At 36.2% G+C, this 17,826-nt stretch overlaps 1 protein-coding gene across 1 annotated transcript; it reads left to right on the top strand.

Moving 5' to 3' along the window:
* Positions 1-3,713: 3,713 nt before the first annotated feature.
* On the top strand, positions 3,714-17,756 carry LOC104090537 (guanosine nucleotide diphosphate dissociation inhibitor At5g09550). Its single transcript, XM_009595656.4, has 13 exons — positions 3,714-3,927; positions 4,502-4,564; positions 6,145-6,228; positions 13,302-13,409; positions 13,513-13,685; positions 13,814-13,925; positions 15,004-15,084; positions 15,170-15,232; positions 15,545-15,646; positions 15,799-15,923; positions 16,236-16,446; positions 16,925-16,999; positions 17,440-17,756. The coding sequence occupies exons 1-13, from the start codon at positions 3,841-3,843 to the stop codon at positions 17,491-17,493; spliced, it is 1,338 nt and encodes a 445-aa protein (XP_009593951.1). The 5' UTR covers positions 3,714-3,840; the 3' UTR covers positions 17,494-17,756.
* Positions 17,757-17,826: the final 70 nt, after the last annotated feature.

The following is a 17,826-nucleotide window of genomic DNA, read 5'->3' as shown; positions in this document are numbered from 1 at the left end:
TGCTAATAGTAAATCTTGACCCTCATTCGAGGACGAGTGATCTTAAGTGGGGGGAGGATGTAAGGCCCCGTGAAAATATTTCCTAAAAATTGGGATTTTGTGATGTCGGGGCTAGCGTAGAGGTTAATAATAGTAGAAATTATTTGCGTCGAGCTTGCGAGTTGCGGTTCAGACTTTTTGATTTGAACAGTGCCTGGGGAGTTGAAGGAAAATGTTGGGCAGAAGTGGGCATTTCTGCGGCCCGTTATGCGATCGCAGAACCACTCTGCGGACCGCAGAATGGCCGCAGAGTGGAGCAGTCTTTTGGGCCATTTTTAATCTCATTTTTGCGGCCCATTATGTGACCGCATAACCATTTCGCGGGCCGTACTCTTTTCGCATATCCCGCTTTGGGATTTTTCGAAGGGAGGTTTTGCGGTGTACTATGCGACCGCAGAACCTTTCTGCGGTGTATTATGCGACCGCAGAATAGGTCTGCGGGCCGCATAGTGACCGCAAACCTGGTCAGTCCCTTTTCAGTTTTGGCACCCAAATTTCGCGATCATTTCGCGGACCGCATAATCATTATGCGGTTGCATATGCGACCGTAGAACCTGTTCCGTAGCTTTATTTTTTGGGGTTTTTAAACCCGACTCTATTCCGTTAAAACACATCCCATAGACCATTTTGAGCATATTTTTGATATCTTTAGAGTGAGAGAGAGAGTCCTATAGGGAGAAAGTGATCTTCATCAAAAAAATTCTCTTCAATTCTTGCTTAAACCTTTGAAGATTAGCAAGAGAAGTACCTTAGGTCTTCATCCCAAGAGGTAAGAATCTATGCCCTAACTCTTAATTTCAAAAATTTACAAAAAATAGGGTATTTAGGGAGACAATTATTGGGTATGAGGGTTGTTGTCTTGCATGCTTGTATTCTTAAGGTATGTGGGAATGTTGTGAGCTAAAAATGATAGAGAATGGGTTGGGGAATGATGGAATCTTCCGCAAAGGGCCTTAAAACATTGATGCTCACGTAGTATTTGATAATATGCTCAAATGAGCTAGAATCATGACCATCTCCCTAATTTTAGTTCAACTTGTTGTATTTTTAAAATAGATTGAAGTTGCTAAAAATTCCGAAATATTTTTAAAGTTTAAGGAAGCTCAATTGAGGTATGTTGGTTAAACCCCTTTTTTCTTAGAATCGAACCCCACGGTGTTCATGTAATTAGTGTAAGTTCTTGATCATTATTGAATTGGCTATTCCTAATGTGGTTGTGTTGAATGATGTATGTTCAATATTTATTCTAAATGTTCCATCATGTCATCTTGCCATTCGAGGATGTGTTCAAAATGTGGAATATGTGTTAAAAATGTTAAGACTTCATATCAAGATCGAAAATAAAGGTTGTTATGCCAAATTGTATGAAAAGCCTCTATGTACCTAAGATTCCCAAATTGCTCATATGTGAATTTAATATCTTGAATGAGAAGCCTTATTATTGTTGACAATGATAATGATATTTGAATATGGAAAAGGGAACTGGAACTATGAAATACGGCCAAGTGCCAAGAATGACTTTGTAATCGTAATCACTAGTGCCAATGAATTGAAAAGACATGAAAGAAGTGTGATGTGAAATGATTGACTGAAAAAGGTAACGTCTTGGGTGAGACGGCCTAGCCGATCGGACCGTGATCGGACGCCATGCCGCACACATGGTGGTGACTGTGCTGAAAAATGATAATTGAAATTGTTGTTATGGTTGATGTCTCAAGTAAGACAACCTAGTCGATCAGGTCGTGATCAGACTCCGTGTAAGAATACAGTGATATTTTGAATTGTGGAATATCGGCACAAAAGATCACCCAACCTAATAACATGGAAATTGACTTGAAAACTTATGTGATCCTTAACTTGATGTTTTGATGTTATTTGAAGCTCGTATTGAATTCTTGATTGTATCCTTTGTATTATTATTCATTCTATTGAGATAGTGTTTAGTTTTACATACTAGCACTATTCGACGGTACTAACGTCCCTTTTGCTGGGGGCGCTGCATCTTTAAATAGATATATGTGGTTCTATAGCAGGCAGTGTTGATCAGCGATAACAGTACACCTTCCTCCTAGTAGACTTGGTGAGCCCCACCTCATTCCGGGGTCATGTGTCTTTTGTACATTTTGTTATTACTTTTTGAGGTATAGCCGGGGCTTTGTTGCCGGCACTATCATAACTCTCTTTTATATCTCTTAGAGGCTCCGTAGATACTATGTGGGTTGTACATGGGTGCTAAAAAAGTCAAACAGATTATGTTGTGCTTTGATTTCTTGTTCCACTTTAGACTATAAAAAGGTATGTATTTTGAGATATTAAAGATGAAGAAACTAATAGAAAGGTTGTGGTATTATATGCATATGATCTTCCTACTGACTAATTAATGAAATCATGCCTTCTCTTGACCACGAGTGAGTTGGGTAGAAAGTGTCTAACAGGCTTTCTCGACCGGGTTCACTCGGTTGAGCGCCGGTCGCGCTCCCCGAGGTTGGGCGTGACATATTTATAGTATTTCAGCGGCGTTTAGCATCCAAGGGACGGCCGACCGGCGGCTGACATGCATTTAATGCCATTAAGACTTGACTGACGAGATCTTTCAGTTGTTTTGTCGTTTCTGTCACGATGCATCGAAGCAAGAATTGGATGCTCATGTTGTTTCTCGTCGTTTACTCTCTGAAAAACGAGGGGACTATCTGTATACGGGTGAAACCGAGCTCATGATACATCCTAGCCTCCGACAAGATAAGCCAAACTCGAGACATGACAAAAAGGGACCGGAATCGAGCCAAAGTCCCACCGGGCTAGAGCCCGGGGCATACCGCCTGCCTTCGAGAATATCGAGGCCATGATCCCGGAATTAGTTCTAGTCTCGAGTGACTTCGAAGAGCATTGTCAGGCAATCTAGCATAGCCAACAAAAGGCTGAAATATCCGGGACCGACCGAATATTACTGCGGGGATCTCGGCGCGTATCGATAAGGAGCCGGCATTCAGCGGATCAGAAGATTTTTTACCTTTTATAGAGTTGTACCTAAAATAGGACTCCCCTACTATACAAATGGGGTTTAATACTTTGTTTGACACATTGTAACACGTACTCAAAAGCAATATATTATTATTTTTTCTGTCTTTAAGCTCTTGTTCTTCTGTTTATCGACACCGGTCGTGGTGAGCCCGGCTCGAGGGCAATTATTCCATCAAGGCTGAATTATCCAACTCGTGTGGTTTGAATTTATCTTATCTTTATTTACCAAATAACAACTTAATTTATCGCTTTGTGTCAAGTTAATCCGCGTATCCTTAAAATTACTTACAAATTTAATTGTTATCTGATTTTGAGGGTAAACACTTTTTATAGCATCGATTTACACCACTCACCAGTTAGCACAACGTAAACATTGTAAATATATTCTTACTTCTTAACATAAAACAAAAATAAAATTATAATAAGAACTTGGTGGTACCAAGCAATATGATCTGCTGTGCAAAATTATACCAATTGCCCAGAATAAAAGAAAATTAACCGAAATATAACTTTCGGAAAAAAAGAAGTTAAATTTCAGTTATGGCAGAGGCTGGTTGTGGTTAAAGTTGCGCTAAAGACCCGTTCTAACAAATGACACCCGAAACCGCCACATGCTCTCCCTCCTTAACTCTCCCGCCCTCTTTGCTTTACTTCCATTAATTTCATTCTCATTCTCAGATCTCTCATTCTTATTTTCTGACAATTTAATTTGATTCATATATAGCTTGTAATAATCAAAGATCATAATTAGGTATTAACGATCAAAAAAGCATATCAATTATGGATGAAGAATACGACGTGATTGTTCTTGGCACTGGCCTCAAAGAATGCATCCTCAGCGGCCTTCTCTCCGTTGACGGCCTCAAAGTACGTACATTACTTTACTACTATATTCTTTCCCATCTTCTTTAATTTCAATCATTTCATTTCCTTCTTAATTTGTACAACTACTTTCTAAAATCATCTTATTACATGTATAAGACTTTTTGAAATTAAAGAATTTTCTTAATGTCTTATACAGAGTAGTAGTAATATAGTAAAAAGTGCTCCTACTGTCTTTATTAATATTGATTCCTTATGAATACTTAGGCATTGTTAATTACAAAAAAAAGAAAAAGGAAAAAAGAAGAGATCATCAGATTACATCCACATGGAAACACAGAGGTGGCTAGCTTTTCTTGATAACGGAACTGTTTATGATAAAGATTGAATCTTTTTCCTTAGAGGATTTCTTTTTTTTCTCTTTCCCTCCTTTATACATTAAAATTCTTAACATTGGCAACTCTGTTTACTGGATTTGGTAGAAAATTTATGATGTCTACTAATCTTTAGATCATCAATCTCATGATTATGTATTCTAGTTCAGATATTTATCCATGCATCTTCGTTTGCTTTCTAAAATTGAACAATAACTTTAAGTCTAACCTCTGACTGTCTCCAGGTTCTACACATGGATAAAAATGACTATTATGGAGGAGAGTCAAGCTCACTTAATCTAATCCAGGTAACATCTTTACTAATAATGCGGAACCTAAATACGCACAAACAATTTTGGATAGCTCATCACTACTCTTCTGACTCCTGAGAGGTCTAACGGCATGTTTGGCCAAACTTCTCCAAGGCCAAAATCAAGCACTTTTTTTAATAAAACAAAAAAAGAGTTTTTTTAAAAAGTTAAATTGTTTGGCCAAACATTTAGTGAAAAAAAAGTGATTTTGCGTAGAAGCAGAAGCAGTTCTGGAAAAGCAGAAAAAAGTAGCTTCTCTCCATAATCATTTTATTGAAAAGTACTTTTGAGAAAAATACACTTAGGCCATCTCCTCCAAAATGGAGTAAAGTTACTCCAACAATTACTCCATTTTTAAGAATATTTCATTTTATAGTCTTCTCTCTCTTCAATATTATATTATTATCTTTTATTTTCTTATTTCTATTAAAGAAATTCCATCTTTTTTTTTTTTTTACATATTCATCACATATAATTTAATATAAAATTATTTTATACCATAAAATTTTAAATAATATAATTTGTAAGCAAATATTATAGATTATATATATTAACGGATAATTCAAATAATAGTGAAATCATTGAGATACAAGATAATTAAATACATATTACATTATGGTAAAAAATCAGATTAAATATTACATAAATATTCAACTTCCACCTCTAGTATTCTCCCATAAATGATCTATTAATGCATTACGAAGTATAAAATGAGCATATTTGTCCTTAATTCTTTTGTGTCGAGCTAAAAATTGCTCAAATCGGCGATTTTCATCTACTAGAATTTCTACTATTGGAGGTGGACATTACCAATCATCTTGAATTGGTGCATTAAGATCACGCTCATCCTCGATTTTATTTAATATATTTTTAATTTTCACTTTTCAATTTAGCAACATCTAATATTTTATATTCGTACCTTTCAATTTTAGCAACATCTAATATTTTATATTTGCACCATTTATTTTTTGAGATGATTATATATTGTTTGTACAATTATAACTTATAATAAAATTAACTTACAATTTTACATAAAAATAATAAATGCACGAAAATTAATTTATCTAAATTATACGCCAAAGTTAAGATGTAAAATTAATATTATAAAGATATTACATAAACATAATTAGGTATATATAAAGAGATAAATTAAAAGAGTTAAATAATAATAATAAAAATAAAGTAAGGATGAATAGTAACGAAGGAGATGAATAGTGTCACTCCATCCCCGTTTTGGGGGGGCAAAAATGGGGAGCATTTGAGCCATATTTTGGCAAAAAAAGACGGGTTGGAGATGCCCTTAGAAGCACTTTTTTATAGCCTGGTCAAACACTAATTGCTGCTCAGAAGTATTTTTCAAATTAATTAGCCAAACACAAACTGCTCCCATTTGACTAAAGTACATTTGAGAAATAAAAAACATTTATCAGTATAAGCTTATTTTAGAACGTTCGCCAAAGAGGTATAACACTTACCCGAAAACGAGGCGTAAATGGAAGTCTGGCATGAGTTAGTGCTAATTTCATCTTTACACTTGCAGCTAATCTCAGCATAACATATCATGTTATTTTGTGTAGCTTTGGAAACGATTTAGGGGAAATGATAAGCCACCAGAAGAGTTAGGTACGAGTAAGGAATACAATGTTGACATGATTCCCAAGGTAAGATAGTTCACAAGTTCTTATATTAATTTTGATTTTTTATCTTTCGTTATCTATATTGTCCATTTTGCCACTCACTCAATTTCTTGACTTCTGATTCTTGTTTCTTCCCTTTTATGGATAAGTTAAAAGGATTGAGGCATCTTTATGTTGGTATCGAAACAAATAATATTCACATAATTGTAGGTTCTGTTTGATAATCATTGTTTACACAACCAGCTTAAGCTAATATGCCTGCAAGTAATAGAAGTCTCACATCTGTCAATAGAAGATCATGGGCTTTAAAATTACAGCCAGTTCAAAGAAAATTTTGGCTTTAAGATGAGGAAAATGCAATTAATGAAACAAATACTCAAAACCTGAGACAGCAACTATTTCATTTTATATATAGACTCATGCCAACTGATCATACAAGTTGGCAAGAGCATTCAGATGTTTATGTGATCTAATTTACCACATTATGAAAATTGCTAATATTGCAGTAGTTATGATATGTAAGAAATTATCTACAGATAATTAAAGGTATAACTCAACACTTTTCTAGAATATTTTTGATTAATAATGACATGAAACAGACAAGTAGATTCAACAGCATGCTCCTTATTTTAAAGGAAATTGAAACCAGATACACTGGTGCAATTAAAGAGTAGGCTCTTCTTTAGGTAAGTTCATAAAACATCTTAACTTCCTATTGATGACAGATTATGTTCATGAAAGGGCCAGGAAATTATAGAAATAAAGATGTTGGGCTTGAAAGAGTTCTTTTATTATCATGACAACTGTTGCGACCAAACACACTCACGCAAGTATACGCGGTCGTCAAGTAATAAAGTGACTAAAAGTCGGATGTCGAACCCACGAGGACTTATGATTAACTATTAACTAAATTAGCCTATCTTAATTATCTAAACAAGAATTAAATCTAAAAATATTTTATTCAAACTAATTAAATAAGAAAAATATAAATAATAAACTTTGAACAGAGAAAGAGCAGATTTTTATGATATCAATGTAATGAAAACGATCTAGGGTTATGGGCTATCTAACAATCCTATTGTATTCTTCAATTGAATTGACCGACTAATTTATCTAGCTTATTGGTTGACAGGGTTAATATTGCTCATAAGAATCTGTCGAGTTCTTACTCGCCTATTCAAGCTAACCTAACGCCTATATGTCTATGGAGTTAGAATCAACAAGAACGCATTTATAATTCCTGTAAATCAACCAAGCAAGGCAATTAGGTATATGTCTATCCTAACCACGAATCCGTTCCCCGATGCCCGAGTTCAAGAACTTGCCCTACTCAATCCTATATGCAATATAGAATTCCCACTTTCGAGTTCAATTCTAGATTCGTAGATAATATTCAATTGGTGATCAAGCAATTAAATAATTAAGTGCAAGATTGAATAAATAAACTAATATGATAAATCAAGAAGTCAAAATCAATATCCGAATAACAATAGTCATGAAAGAACCACAACCCTAGAACGTGAAGTTTAGCTCCACATAGACATGGTAGCCAAACAACAAATCATATAAAGAAACATAAAAATTACTAAGTTTGGTAGGAGAAAGATGAAACTTGATGAATTCCGGCCTCCACAGCTTTTTCGTGGCTTTTTCCCTCTTCCCAATATGTTCGATAACCTAAAGGAGGCGTTTTTGGCTTATATATTGCGTACAAAAGTCGTGGGCCAAAGCTCTCCTATTCCTAGTCCAAATCGGCTTCAGGGATTGATGCTAAGGTGGATGCGACGCATCCACCTCGTCCTCCATTTCAATTTTGCCTGCGAAGGTGGATGCGACGCATCCACCTTGTCCTCTATTTCTCAGCTTTGCATGCGAGGGTGAATGCGACGCATCCACCCCTAGTTCCTCCATCTCAGCTTTGCCCAGGTGCGGATGCTATGGCGGATGCTATGGGCTGACTTCACTGCTAAGGGTGCGCGAACTGATCTTTTTCTAGATGGATGCGACGCATCCAATCTCTCTTCCTCTACCTAGAGCACCTTTTCTTCATATTTTTGCACTCCAAACACCCTAATTCACCACACACAACTCAATTAGTCATAAAACCAATAATTAAACCATGTTGGGCATTTTAAAGATCAAATAACATCAAGAAGCGGTTAAAACATGGGTAAAGTAACATCAACACATATCGAAATATGCCAAACATCACTACCCCACACTTAAACCTTTGTTCGTCCTCGAACAAACCATCCTATAGTAGACAAAACAAAATTAAGCTCTTATCATTCAAAGCACACTGCACCTATGACCGTGGTTATTTGCAACAATTAGGCTCTAGGCTATGCATCACATACTTCCCTTTTCTTATGCCCTTCTTTAAAAATATTCGAACAAAGACAACATGCTCACAACAATCCTAACCTCAAAAACCGACTCAATGTCACTATGTACTCATGGCTTGAACACCCAACATCATAGAGAAGTCTAATAACGTTACCTATCCCTCGTGAAACCATGTGCCCTCACAACAAGAACAATAGAGCGAGTTCAATCCACACATTCGAATCTCATGATCAAATATATTTTAATGACTCACATATATCAAAGAAAATCGCTCACTCTCACAAAGAAGTCACATGCATGAAATTAGTACCATAGGCTTGCCCTTAATGTAAATCTCTACTAATGTAAGCTCGCTCGATCTAAAATCAATTAGGACTTTTTCATGGTTGTAATGTGGGCTAAGGGACGGGTAGGATATATTTAAGGAATAGTGACTCACCCTCCTAAGCACTTTAATACATCACAAAATTACTTTAAGCGCAAATTCTTCAACACCACTTCAATTTCACAAACAATATCACCCCCAAAACAGTCCCTTTTTCTTTAAGCACTACTTTAATTCATACCCACTAGCAAGAACAAGATAACAATTTATTCATTTTTTTTTTTTTTCTCTTTCAATTTCCGCTAGTGGTGTATTATTTTACAAAATAAGTGCACTCTTCTTTCTTTCATTGGTTCCACTCAAAAGTCACCCCACACTTAGTCCCTTCTTGCTTCTTTTAGCGCTCATCTAACAATTAAAGTGCTTTAAGAGGTAAAAGGATCAAAACAATGTCAATTAAGAATAAAAAGGGTATAGGCTTGTAATGTGGGTACCAAATAAAAAGTCTACGGGCTCAAAAGGGTTAACTAGGGATAGATTTTATTTGTGATAAGCGATAAGCTCAAAAAGATCAAAGAAAGCCTAAAATCATTTTTCAAACCGAGCATCACCTAAAATTTCGCTTCAACTCACATACCGGGCAAGTTCTAGACACAAGTACAATACATGGACTACACAAAAACCTCACCACACATGGCACATGACTCATTAAGGACGGTTACATTCCGACTCTCAAGTAATGCAAGTATTCACGGAGCCACGAGATATTAAGCATTAAGCGCAAAGTGAACACAAGTCAAGAAAATGAGAAATAAGCGCCACAAAACATGCTATCCATTTTAACAAGGCATCATCAATAATTTCAAATCATACAGAAGATACTACACATGCGAAAGTATAAATATGTTACTATCAAACAAGTCAAGGGCGCCTAGGTTCATCATTCTTGCTCCTTTTATTCCCTAAATTCCTAATCTACTCGGAAAGAAAAAAACTACCCGGTTCAAACTACATCCCATGGAAAAGAACCGAGGCACAAAGAAAAACCACAGGGGATTATTACTACCTAAAGAAAGCTAAAAGATATATTTTGGATTTTTGTTTAGACTTTAATCCCTCAAGAAAACTGTCTAGGAGATCAATCGTCGGGAAAAGTCCAATTTTTCTAATTTTTCATTTTTTTTTTTCCTTCACAAAAGCTACTACACTTAAGAATGAGTACTACAACTAAGCTAAAATAGCACAGAAACTTATCCAAACGATCTCCTCACCCCACACTTAAAATTTTGCAATGTCCTCAATGCACATTATAAATAATAAGAGGGTAAACGAGACTCCCTGGTAGGCCAAAGGCCGAAGCAATAGCGGCTCACGAGGTACTCAGACTTCCCCCAGGCATCGTCCTTTGTGTGGGCACCCCACACTTAGTCCTCACCATCAAGCTCGCTTTTGCACTCTTCTAATGGCTTTGCTTCCTATGCTCATAATCCTACAAAACAAAAATAAATACTACAAAATAATAAAAATAAAATAAAATAAAAAGTAAACAAAAATAAAAGAAAGCAGTAACGCTGGGTTGCCTCCCAACAAGCGCCTGATTTAACGTAGCGGCACGACGTGAACCACTTTTTGCCTCCACCTCGAACTTATGAATTGAGCCCCTAACATGGCATCCAGTTTGCGGCTATGCTCCAGTGGTGGGGCTACAAAGATAACCAGGCCAAGTAATAAATTTTTCACTCTACACTTCTCGGCCTTTAGATGAGGAATGTATTTTTTGCTTTTTGGCATGACAAATTCAAAAATATAGGCATCATGTTCCTCTTCCATTGACTCCTCCAAAGGCTTAGATGACTCGATTTCCATGTCATCATCCAAATACAATGTCGAAAAATGTTTAGAATGAGGACCAACACGCCCCAACTTTAGAATTGTATTACTATTTATATCCTCATATGTGCACACATTAGAGTCTTCAAATATAACATTATCTGCTACCTCGCATGGCTCTAGTGTACTTTTCTCAACATGGGCATCATCAACAGAAATATGCTCGAATGATTGGCTCTCCACTTTTAGCTCCTCAATTTGGCGTATAAGCTCCTTTTCAGCTTCTGACAACTCATTACTATTTTGTTGGGCGATAGACGCAACAACCTTTGCATTTAATTTATCTTGCAAGTCGTGAATAGTAGTGACAAATTTATAGATCCCTTGTCCCAGTTTAGATCTTCCCTCTATAAAGTGTCTCATCCCATCAGTAAGTTCCTCATGTTGAGCTTCATATATTTCTAACTTTTCAGCCTGTTCTGCCAGCCAAGTTTGGCTCAAAATCTCCTCTTTTTCAAAAATTTTCTCTTGCTGGTACTCGCTCTCTTCATTCAATTCTTCCATATTGGCCTTCATTCTTGTGATTGCTGCCCTCATTCTTTTCATATCTTTTTTGAGTTCATCCTGTTGCTCTGCTACTTGCCTCAGAATATCCCTAATATATGCATCAGGCTCCATATCCTGCACTTCATTGCCCCTATCAAACTCAGAAATATCATTAGAAAGATCATAATAAGGGCTCAGAGAAGGATGAACAAAATTAGGACAACCATCCCAATGGCCATCTTGACCACCACACATATTACAAATATTCCACTCAAAGGATTGAGATTGTGCGCACAACTCGCTCCTGGGAACATTCTGACAATTTTTCCACCAGTGGGGTCCTCCACAATATGGACAAGGATCATCAAAATAAGAATAACCATCATTCGAACAATTTTTATTCCAAGATGCCATGCTAAAATAAATAAAAAATACTAACTAAAATAAAATAATAAAAAAAACATGAATAGATAAAAAAATTGTCTAATCTAGAAAAATAGCAAATTTCTAAGTCCCCGGCAACGGCGCCAAAAACTTGTTGCGACCAAACACACTCACGCAAGTATACGCGGTCGTCAAGTAATAAAGTGACTAAAAGTCGGATGTCGAACCCACGAGGACTTATGATTAACTATTAACTAAATTAGCCTATCTTAATTATCTAAACAAGAATTAAATCTAAAAATATTTTATTCTAACTAATTAAATAAGAAAAATATAAATAATAAACTTTGAACAGAGAAAGAGCAGATTTTTATGATATCAATGTAATGAAAACGATCTAGGGTTATGGGCTATCTAACAATCCTATTGTATTCTTCAATTGAATTGACCGACTAATTTATCTAGCTTATTGGTTGACAGGGTTAATATTGCTCATAAGAATCTGTCGAGTTCTTACTCGCCTATTCAAGCTAACCTAACGCCTATATGTCTATGGAGTTAGAATCAACAAGAACGCATTTATAATTCCTGTAAATCAACCAAGCAAGGCAATTAGGTATATGTCTATCCTAACCACGAATCCGTTCCCCGATGCCCGAGTTCAAGAACTTGCCCTACTCAATCCTATATGCAATATAGAATTCCCACTTTCGAGTTCAATTCTAGATTCGTAGATAATATTCAATTGGTGATCAAGCAATTAAATAATTAAGTGCAAGATTGAATAAATAAACTAATATGATAAATCAAGAAGTCAAAATCAATATCCGAATAACAATAGTCATGAAAGAACCACAACCCTAGAACGTGAAGTTTAGCTCCACATAGACATAGTAGCCAAACAACAAATCATATAAAGAAACATAAAAATTACTAAGTTTGGTAGGAGAAAGATGAAACTTGATGAATTCCGGCCTCCACAGCTTTTTCGTGGCTTTTTCCTCTTCCCAATATGTTCGATAACCTAAAGGAGGCGTTTTTGGCTTATATATTGCGTACAAAAGTCGTGGGCCAAAGCTCTCCTATTCCTAGTCCAAATCGGCTTCAGGGATTGATGCTAAGGTGGATGCGACGCATCCACCTCGTCCTCCATTTCAATTTTGCCTGCGAAGGTGGATGCGACGCATCCACCTTGTCCTCTATTTCTCAGCTTTGCATGCGAGGGTGAATGCGACGCATCCACCCCTAGTTCCTCCATCTCAGCTTTGCCCAGGTGCGGATGCTATGGCGGATGCTATGGGCTGACTTCACTGCTAAGGGTGCGCGAACTGATCTTTTTCTAGATGGATGCGACGCATCCAATCTCTCTTCCTCTACCTAGAGCACCTTTTCTTCATATTTTTGCACTCCAAACACCCTAATTCACCACACACAACTCAATTAGTCATAAAACCAATAATTAAACCATGTTGGGCATTTTAAAGATCAAATAACATCAAGAAGCGGTTAAAACATGGGTAAAGTAACATCAACACATATCGAAATATGCCAAACATCAACAACTTCCAAACTGTATTTGGTTGAGTTTGATTATTGGCCTCTATTATTTGATTTATATCAAATACTTTACAAATATGGATTTAGAGCTTTTCCTGATGTATTGTAGTTTGCAATGGCAAATGGAACTTTGGTTCGTGTGCTCATCCACACCGATGTTACCAAGTATTTGAACTTCAAGGCTGTAGATGGTAGTTTTGTGTACAACAAAGGGAAGGTATGTTTGTTAAAGCACTATGAGGTGTAACTTCCGTTCCGGTTTTTGTTGGTAGAAAACTTCTTATTCTTACTTAACTTTCTTGTGAAACTGCTATCTTTAGATCTACAAAGTTCCAGCAACTGATGTTGAAGCCCTGAAATCCCCATTGATGGGGCTCTTCGAAAAGCGCCGAGCTCGGAAGTTTTTTCTTTATGTGCAAGATTTTGAAGAGACCGATCCTAAAACTCATGAAGGGATGGATTTGAACAAAATCACTGCAAAAGAATTCATTGCGTAAATTTTCTTTCCTCATGTTTTTTTGATTGCCTTGCTTAAACATATTGGTGAAGGCTGCATCCCCAGTAATAAACAGTTTCTTCCACTCTTTGGTAAGTTGTTCTTGGCAAATATTGTTTATGCAGGAAATATGAACTTGAAGCTGATACCATTGACTTTATTGGACATGCCTTGGCACTCTATACAGATGATAACTATTTGAACCAGCCAGCTATGGATTTCGTAAAGAGAGTAAAGGTGTCAAATTAAGTTTGACTTGATCAGCTTAGTATTTCAGAAAGTATATAAAATTGTTTTGATGAAGATATTATCACTAGCTTATTTTGCTTCTGACGCCATTTAAAACTTCACATTTTACATGACAGTGTAAATGTCTGGTTTGTGATTGCTGATGAGCTAGGTGTGACTTATTCTAGTTATTAAATCTGATTGAAAGCACGGTATAGGTATGCTTTATTCCATGACCATGAGAGAAAAAAGAAGAAATTAAGGAAGTTACAACTTTACCATGTTTTATACATATGGAGTGTAGAGCCTCATACAAATTTTATTCATGTGATGAGAGAAAACCCACATACTTAAATTGTTTATATATTACTGTCTTCTTATGTCCACCACCAAGTCTCTTCGGTTCAAGACTCTAGGTTAGGTATTAATTGTAACCCTCCTCTGGTTGTAAATATCATATCCTTTTTACTAGACTAGATGAGGTAAATCTTTTACTCTTTCAGATAACTGCAAGGACCTAATCAATATCGTCTTGCCTACTGAAAATGCATTTTAAATGATTAGAGATTTGATTTCGGCATCAAGACATCAGGCTTTTTTCTGTTTCTCTTTTGTGTTTCTTCTCTCTTGCCATGGATTGAAGACCTTTGCAAAGTAAAATAGAGTGTTGATATAATCCTATCATCTAAGATGTGTCCTAAACTATTATTACTTTATGAGTTGTTGACTGATAGTCATATGGTAGATCTTCCGTAAAATGTTCTAATGAATGCATTATCACAATCAAGATATAAATGAAATGCCAAATGCTAGAAATATGCTGTGATGATAATTCCACTTCCTTTCATATGAATAGAACTATTTTTGCAACTCATACGAAAACCAAATTGTTTAATTACATAAGGTAAGATATGCCTTCTTCTTTTTGAGATAAAATAAGCTTGACACTTAGATGAACAGTGCTTGAACAAGGATTACTTTTTCCTTGTTCCTCTTTCTTTTTGATTATGAGAGGATTATTTGTTACTATCGAAATTCTTTGTTTAAAGAATTACTTAATGACTACTTCGTCTCTTGGTTTTTAAAGCTATATGCAGAGTCTTTAGCACGCTTTCAAGCAGGATCCCCCTATATTTATCCAATGTATGGACTGGGAGAATTACCGCAGGTTTGTCTCCTTGGATATCTCTTGTCAGTCATATTTGAGCAAATCTAAGTTTTTTTCTGTATCTGATTGGTGCACATGTTTTCAGGCGTTTGCACGTCTGAGTGCAGTTTATGGTGGAACTTACATGCTTAACAAGCCACAGTGTAAGGTAATCATCAAAACCATCTGTAGCTCATCTGGATGCTTAACTATCACCATATAAGGTAAGTTTCACAAATGTTTTAGCACCAGAATGTGACCTAACATCTACACCTCTTCTCTCCTGATTGGAAAAAACAATTCTGAAACGAGATTCAGGATCACAAATCTTAAGTATGGCATATTATTTTATAAGGAAAGCTGAGACGATCATGCACTCAGCTGGCTGCTCTATGTCAAATGCTGAGGAATTCTACATGGCTTACATACTCATTGAATTAAATTTGAAGTTTATGTGAACACTCGGGTTCTGGGATTGCAGGTAGAGTTTGATGAAAATGGAAAAGTAGTCGGTGTGACTTCTGAAGGAGAAACTGCTAAATGCAAGAAAGTTGTTTGTGATCCCTCCTATTTACCTGATAAGGTACAATTAACAAATTCGGAAAAACTAATATGTCCAGGCTTTCTGCACTGTCGATTCATGTCTTGAAAATTTGCTTAATCATCTGCTGAGCAGAAAAAGGATCAGATTGGTTATTTCGATTGACAATTTATTTATACCAATACATAATGCAGGTTCAGAAGGTTGGAAAAGTTGCTCGTGCAATTTGTATAATGAGCCATCCAATCCCTGACACTAATGATTCTCATTCAGCCCAGGTCATTTTACCACAGAAGCAACTTGGTCGCAAATCAGACATGTATGTTTTCTAGGCTTCCAGATAGTCTACTGAATTATCATTTCCTATTTTGTGGTGTACTATAGCGGGATGTCTCTGATAATGCAAGCTTCCTGATTCTAAAGATAAAGAGTACAGAGCATCCTAACTTTGACCTTGCTTATATATGCCACTGACTAGTAATTAAGTCCTCTTTTTTATAAACAATTGTTGAGAAGTGACTGCCACTGTTTATTAAGTCCTAGACTTCGTTACATGTTCACTATACCTTTTCTTCTGTTTGGAGAACTTGAAAAGTAATTCACAGCTACTTATTCAACATGCCGGTTACAGGTACCTGTTCTGTTGTTCCTACTCCCACAATGTCGCTCCAAAAGGGAAATATATTGCCTTTGTTTCGACAGAAGCTGAAACTGATGACCCCCAGACAGAACTGAAGCCTGGGGTAGACATACTTGGGCCTGTAGATGAGATATTTTATGAAACTTATGACCAATTCGTACCTTCACACGACTCTGCTGCTGATAATTGTTTCATATCTAAAGTAAGTTCCAATATTAGTTGCTAGTTTCTATTCTATTTCATACAACTATTTCTTCTGAAATATAGAAAGACATATGACTGTGTTATTACTTATTAGTACAACAAGCTTTTGTTTCTCTCGAGGAATTAGATGATATTTTATGTATATGTTTTCGAATGGTATAGAAGCATCACTGAAAGCGAAGGGGCACTTTGATTTTCTTTCTCTGACTTACTGGACCTTGCCCCACATTATGTGAAATTACTGCCACTCAAGGGAACCGTTCATAATCTAGTAATACCACTTAGGCGGAAAATTAATTGTAATAGTAATGTCTTAGAAGCTTAGGCACGCCTTCTCTTGCATAGAGAGTTAAAGTCCAAAAACTCTATGATAGACTTCTTTCCTGCCACTCCAATGTCTCTATATACTTTAGTCTGCAGTTCATAGTGGAAATTTGTTTTCTGATCTGATTACTATGTATTATCCTTTCTTGCAGAGCTATGATTCAACGACACACTTTGAGTCTACGGTAATGGATGTGCTAGACATGTACAGCAAGATAACGGGAAAGGTAAGACTCTAGTTTGAATTTGGTTATCTGGTGACTTTTCAGTTGACAAATGCAGCAGTTACATAGCACATATATCAAGACTCAAGTGTTTTCACGCATACTTGAGTCTGACATAAGGTTGACAATGTTGCCTTCAACTAAATAAATGTTGGAGGCAGTACTTAACGCACACACATTGTATATCCATGCATCATCAAAAGATACTGTTAAACTCAAGTCTTCGTCTATCAACAACCAAGCACACTTTTGTTCGAATATGGAAGCAACCTATCAAAAGTTTCTGGTGAAAAAAGGGGTTCTAATTAAACTTATTATCTTCTACTGTTTGACAAATATATCTTCTTTCTTTTGACATTGCGTGAATGGTTGTATGTGTAATGAACTTATTGACATTTCTACGCCATATTAGTTGTTTATTCATGCATTTTTCTTTTGTTTAGGTTGTTGACTTGTCAGTGGACCTGAGTGCTGCAAGTGCTACTGCTGAAGAATAAGCTTATTGTATCCACATCATTATGCTGCAAGTATAAGTCAGTAGAAGTCAATTCTGTCTTACATTCAGTAAAACTACCTAGTTGATTCCTAAAATGGGCTGTTGGAGGGAAGCACTTACTCAACTTTTGGAAAGGTTTAGAATAGTTTCTACAAATCCTTTCCATTATTAGTTTATGCTTACTGTTGTACTGATTCATTTTTAACGTTGTAAGGATTTAATAATTTTCCTATGGTCAAGGATGATGGCGGAACTTGGAATTTCTATTTTGACTCTCGAAATTCAATCACCGCCACATAAATTGGAACGGGGAGTATAAAATTGAAGGTAATAA

The sequence above is a fragment of the Nicotiana tomentosiformis genome, chromosome 1 (genome assembly GCF_000390325.3).
Source record: "Nicotiana tomentosiformis chromosome 1, ASM39032v3, whole genome shotgun sequence".
In the NCBI taxonomy this organism is placed as follows: domain Eukaryota; kingdom Viridiplantae; phylum Streptophyta; class Magnoliopsida; order Solanales; family Solanaceae; genus Nicotiana; species Nicotiana tomentosiformis.
This window is presented reverse-complemented; position numbering and strand designations above follow the sequence as displayed.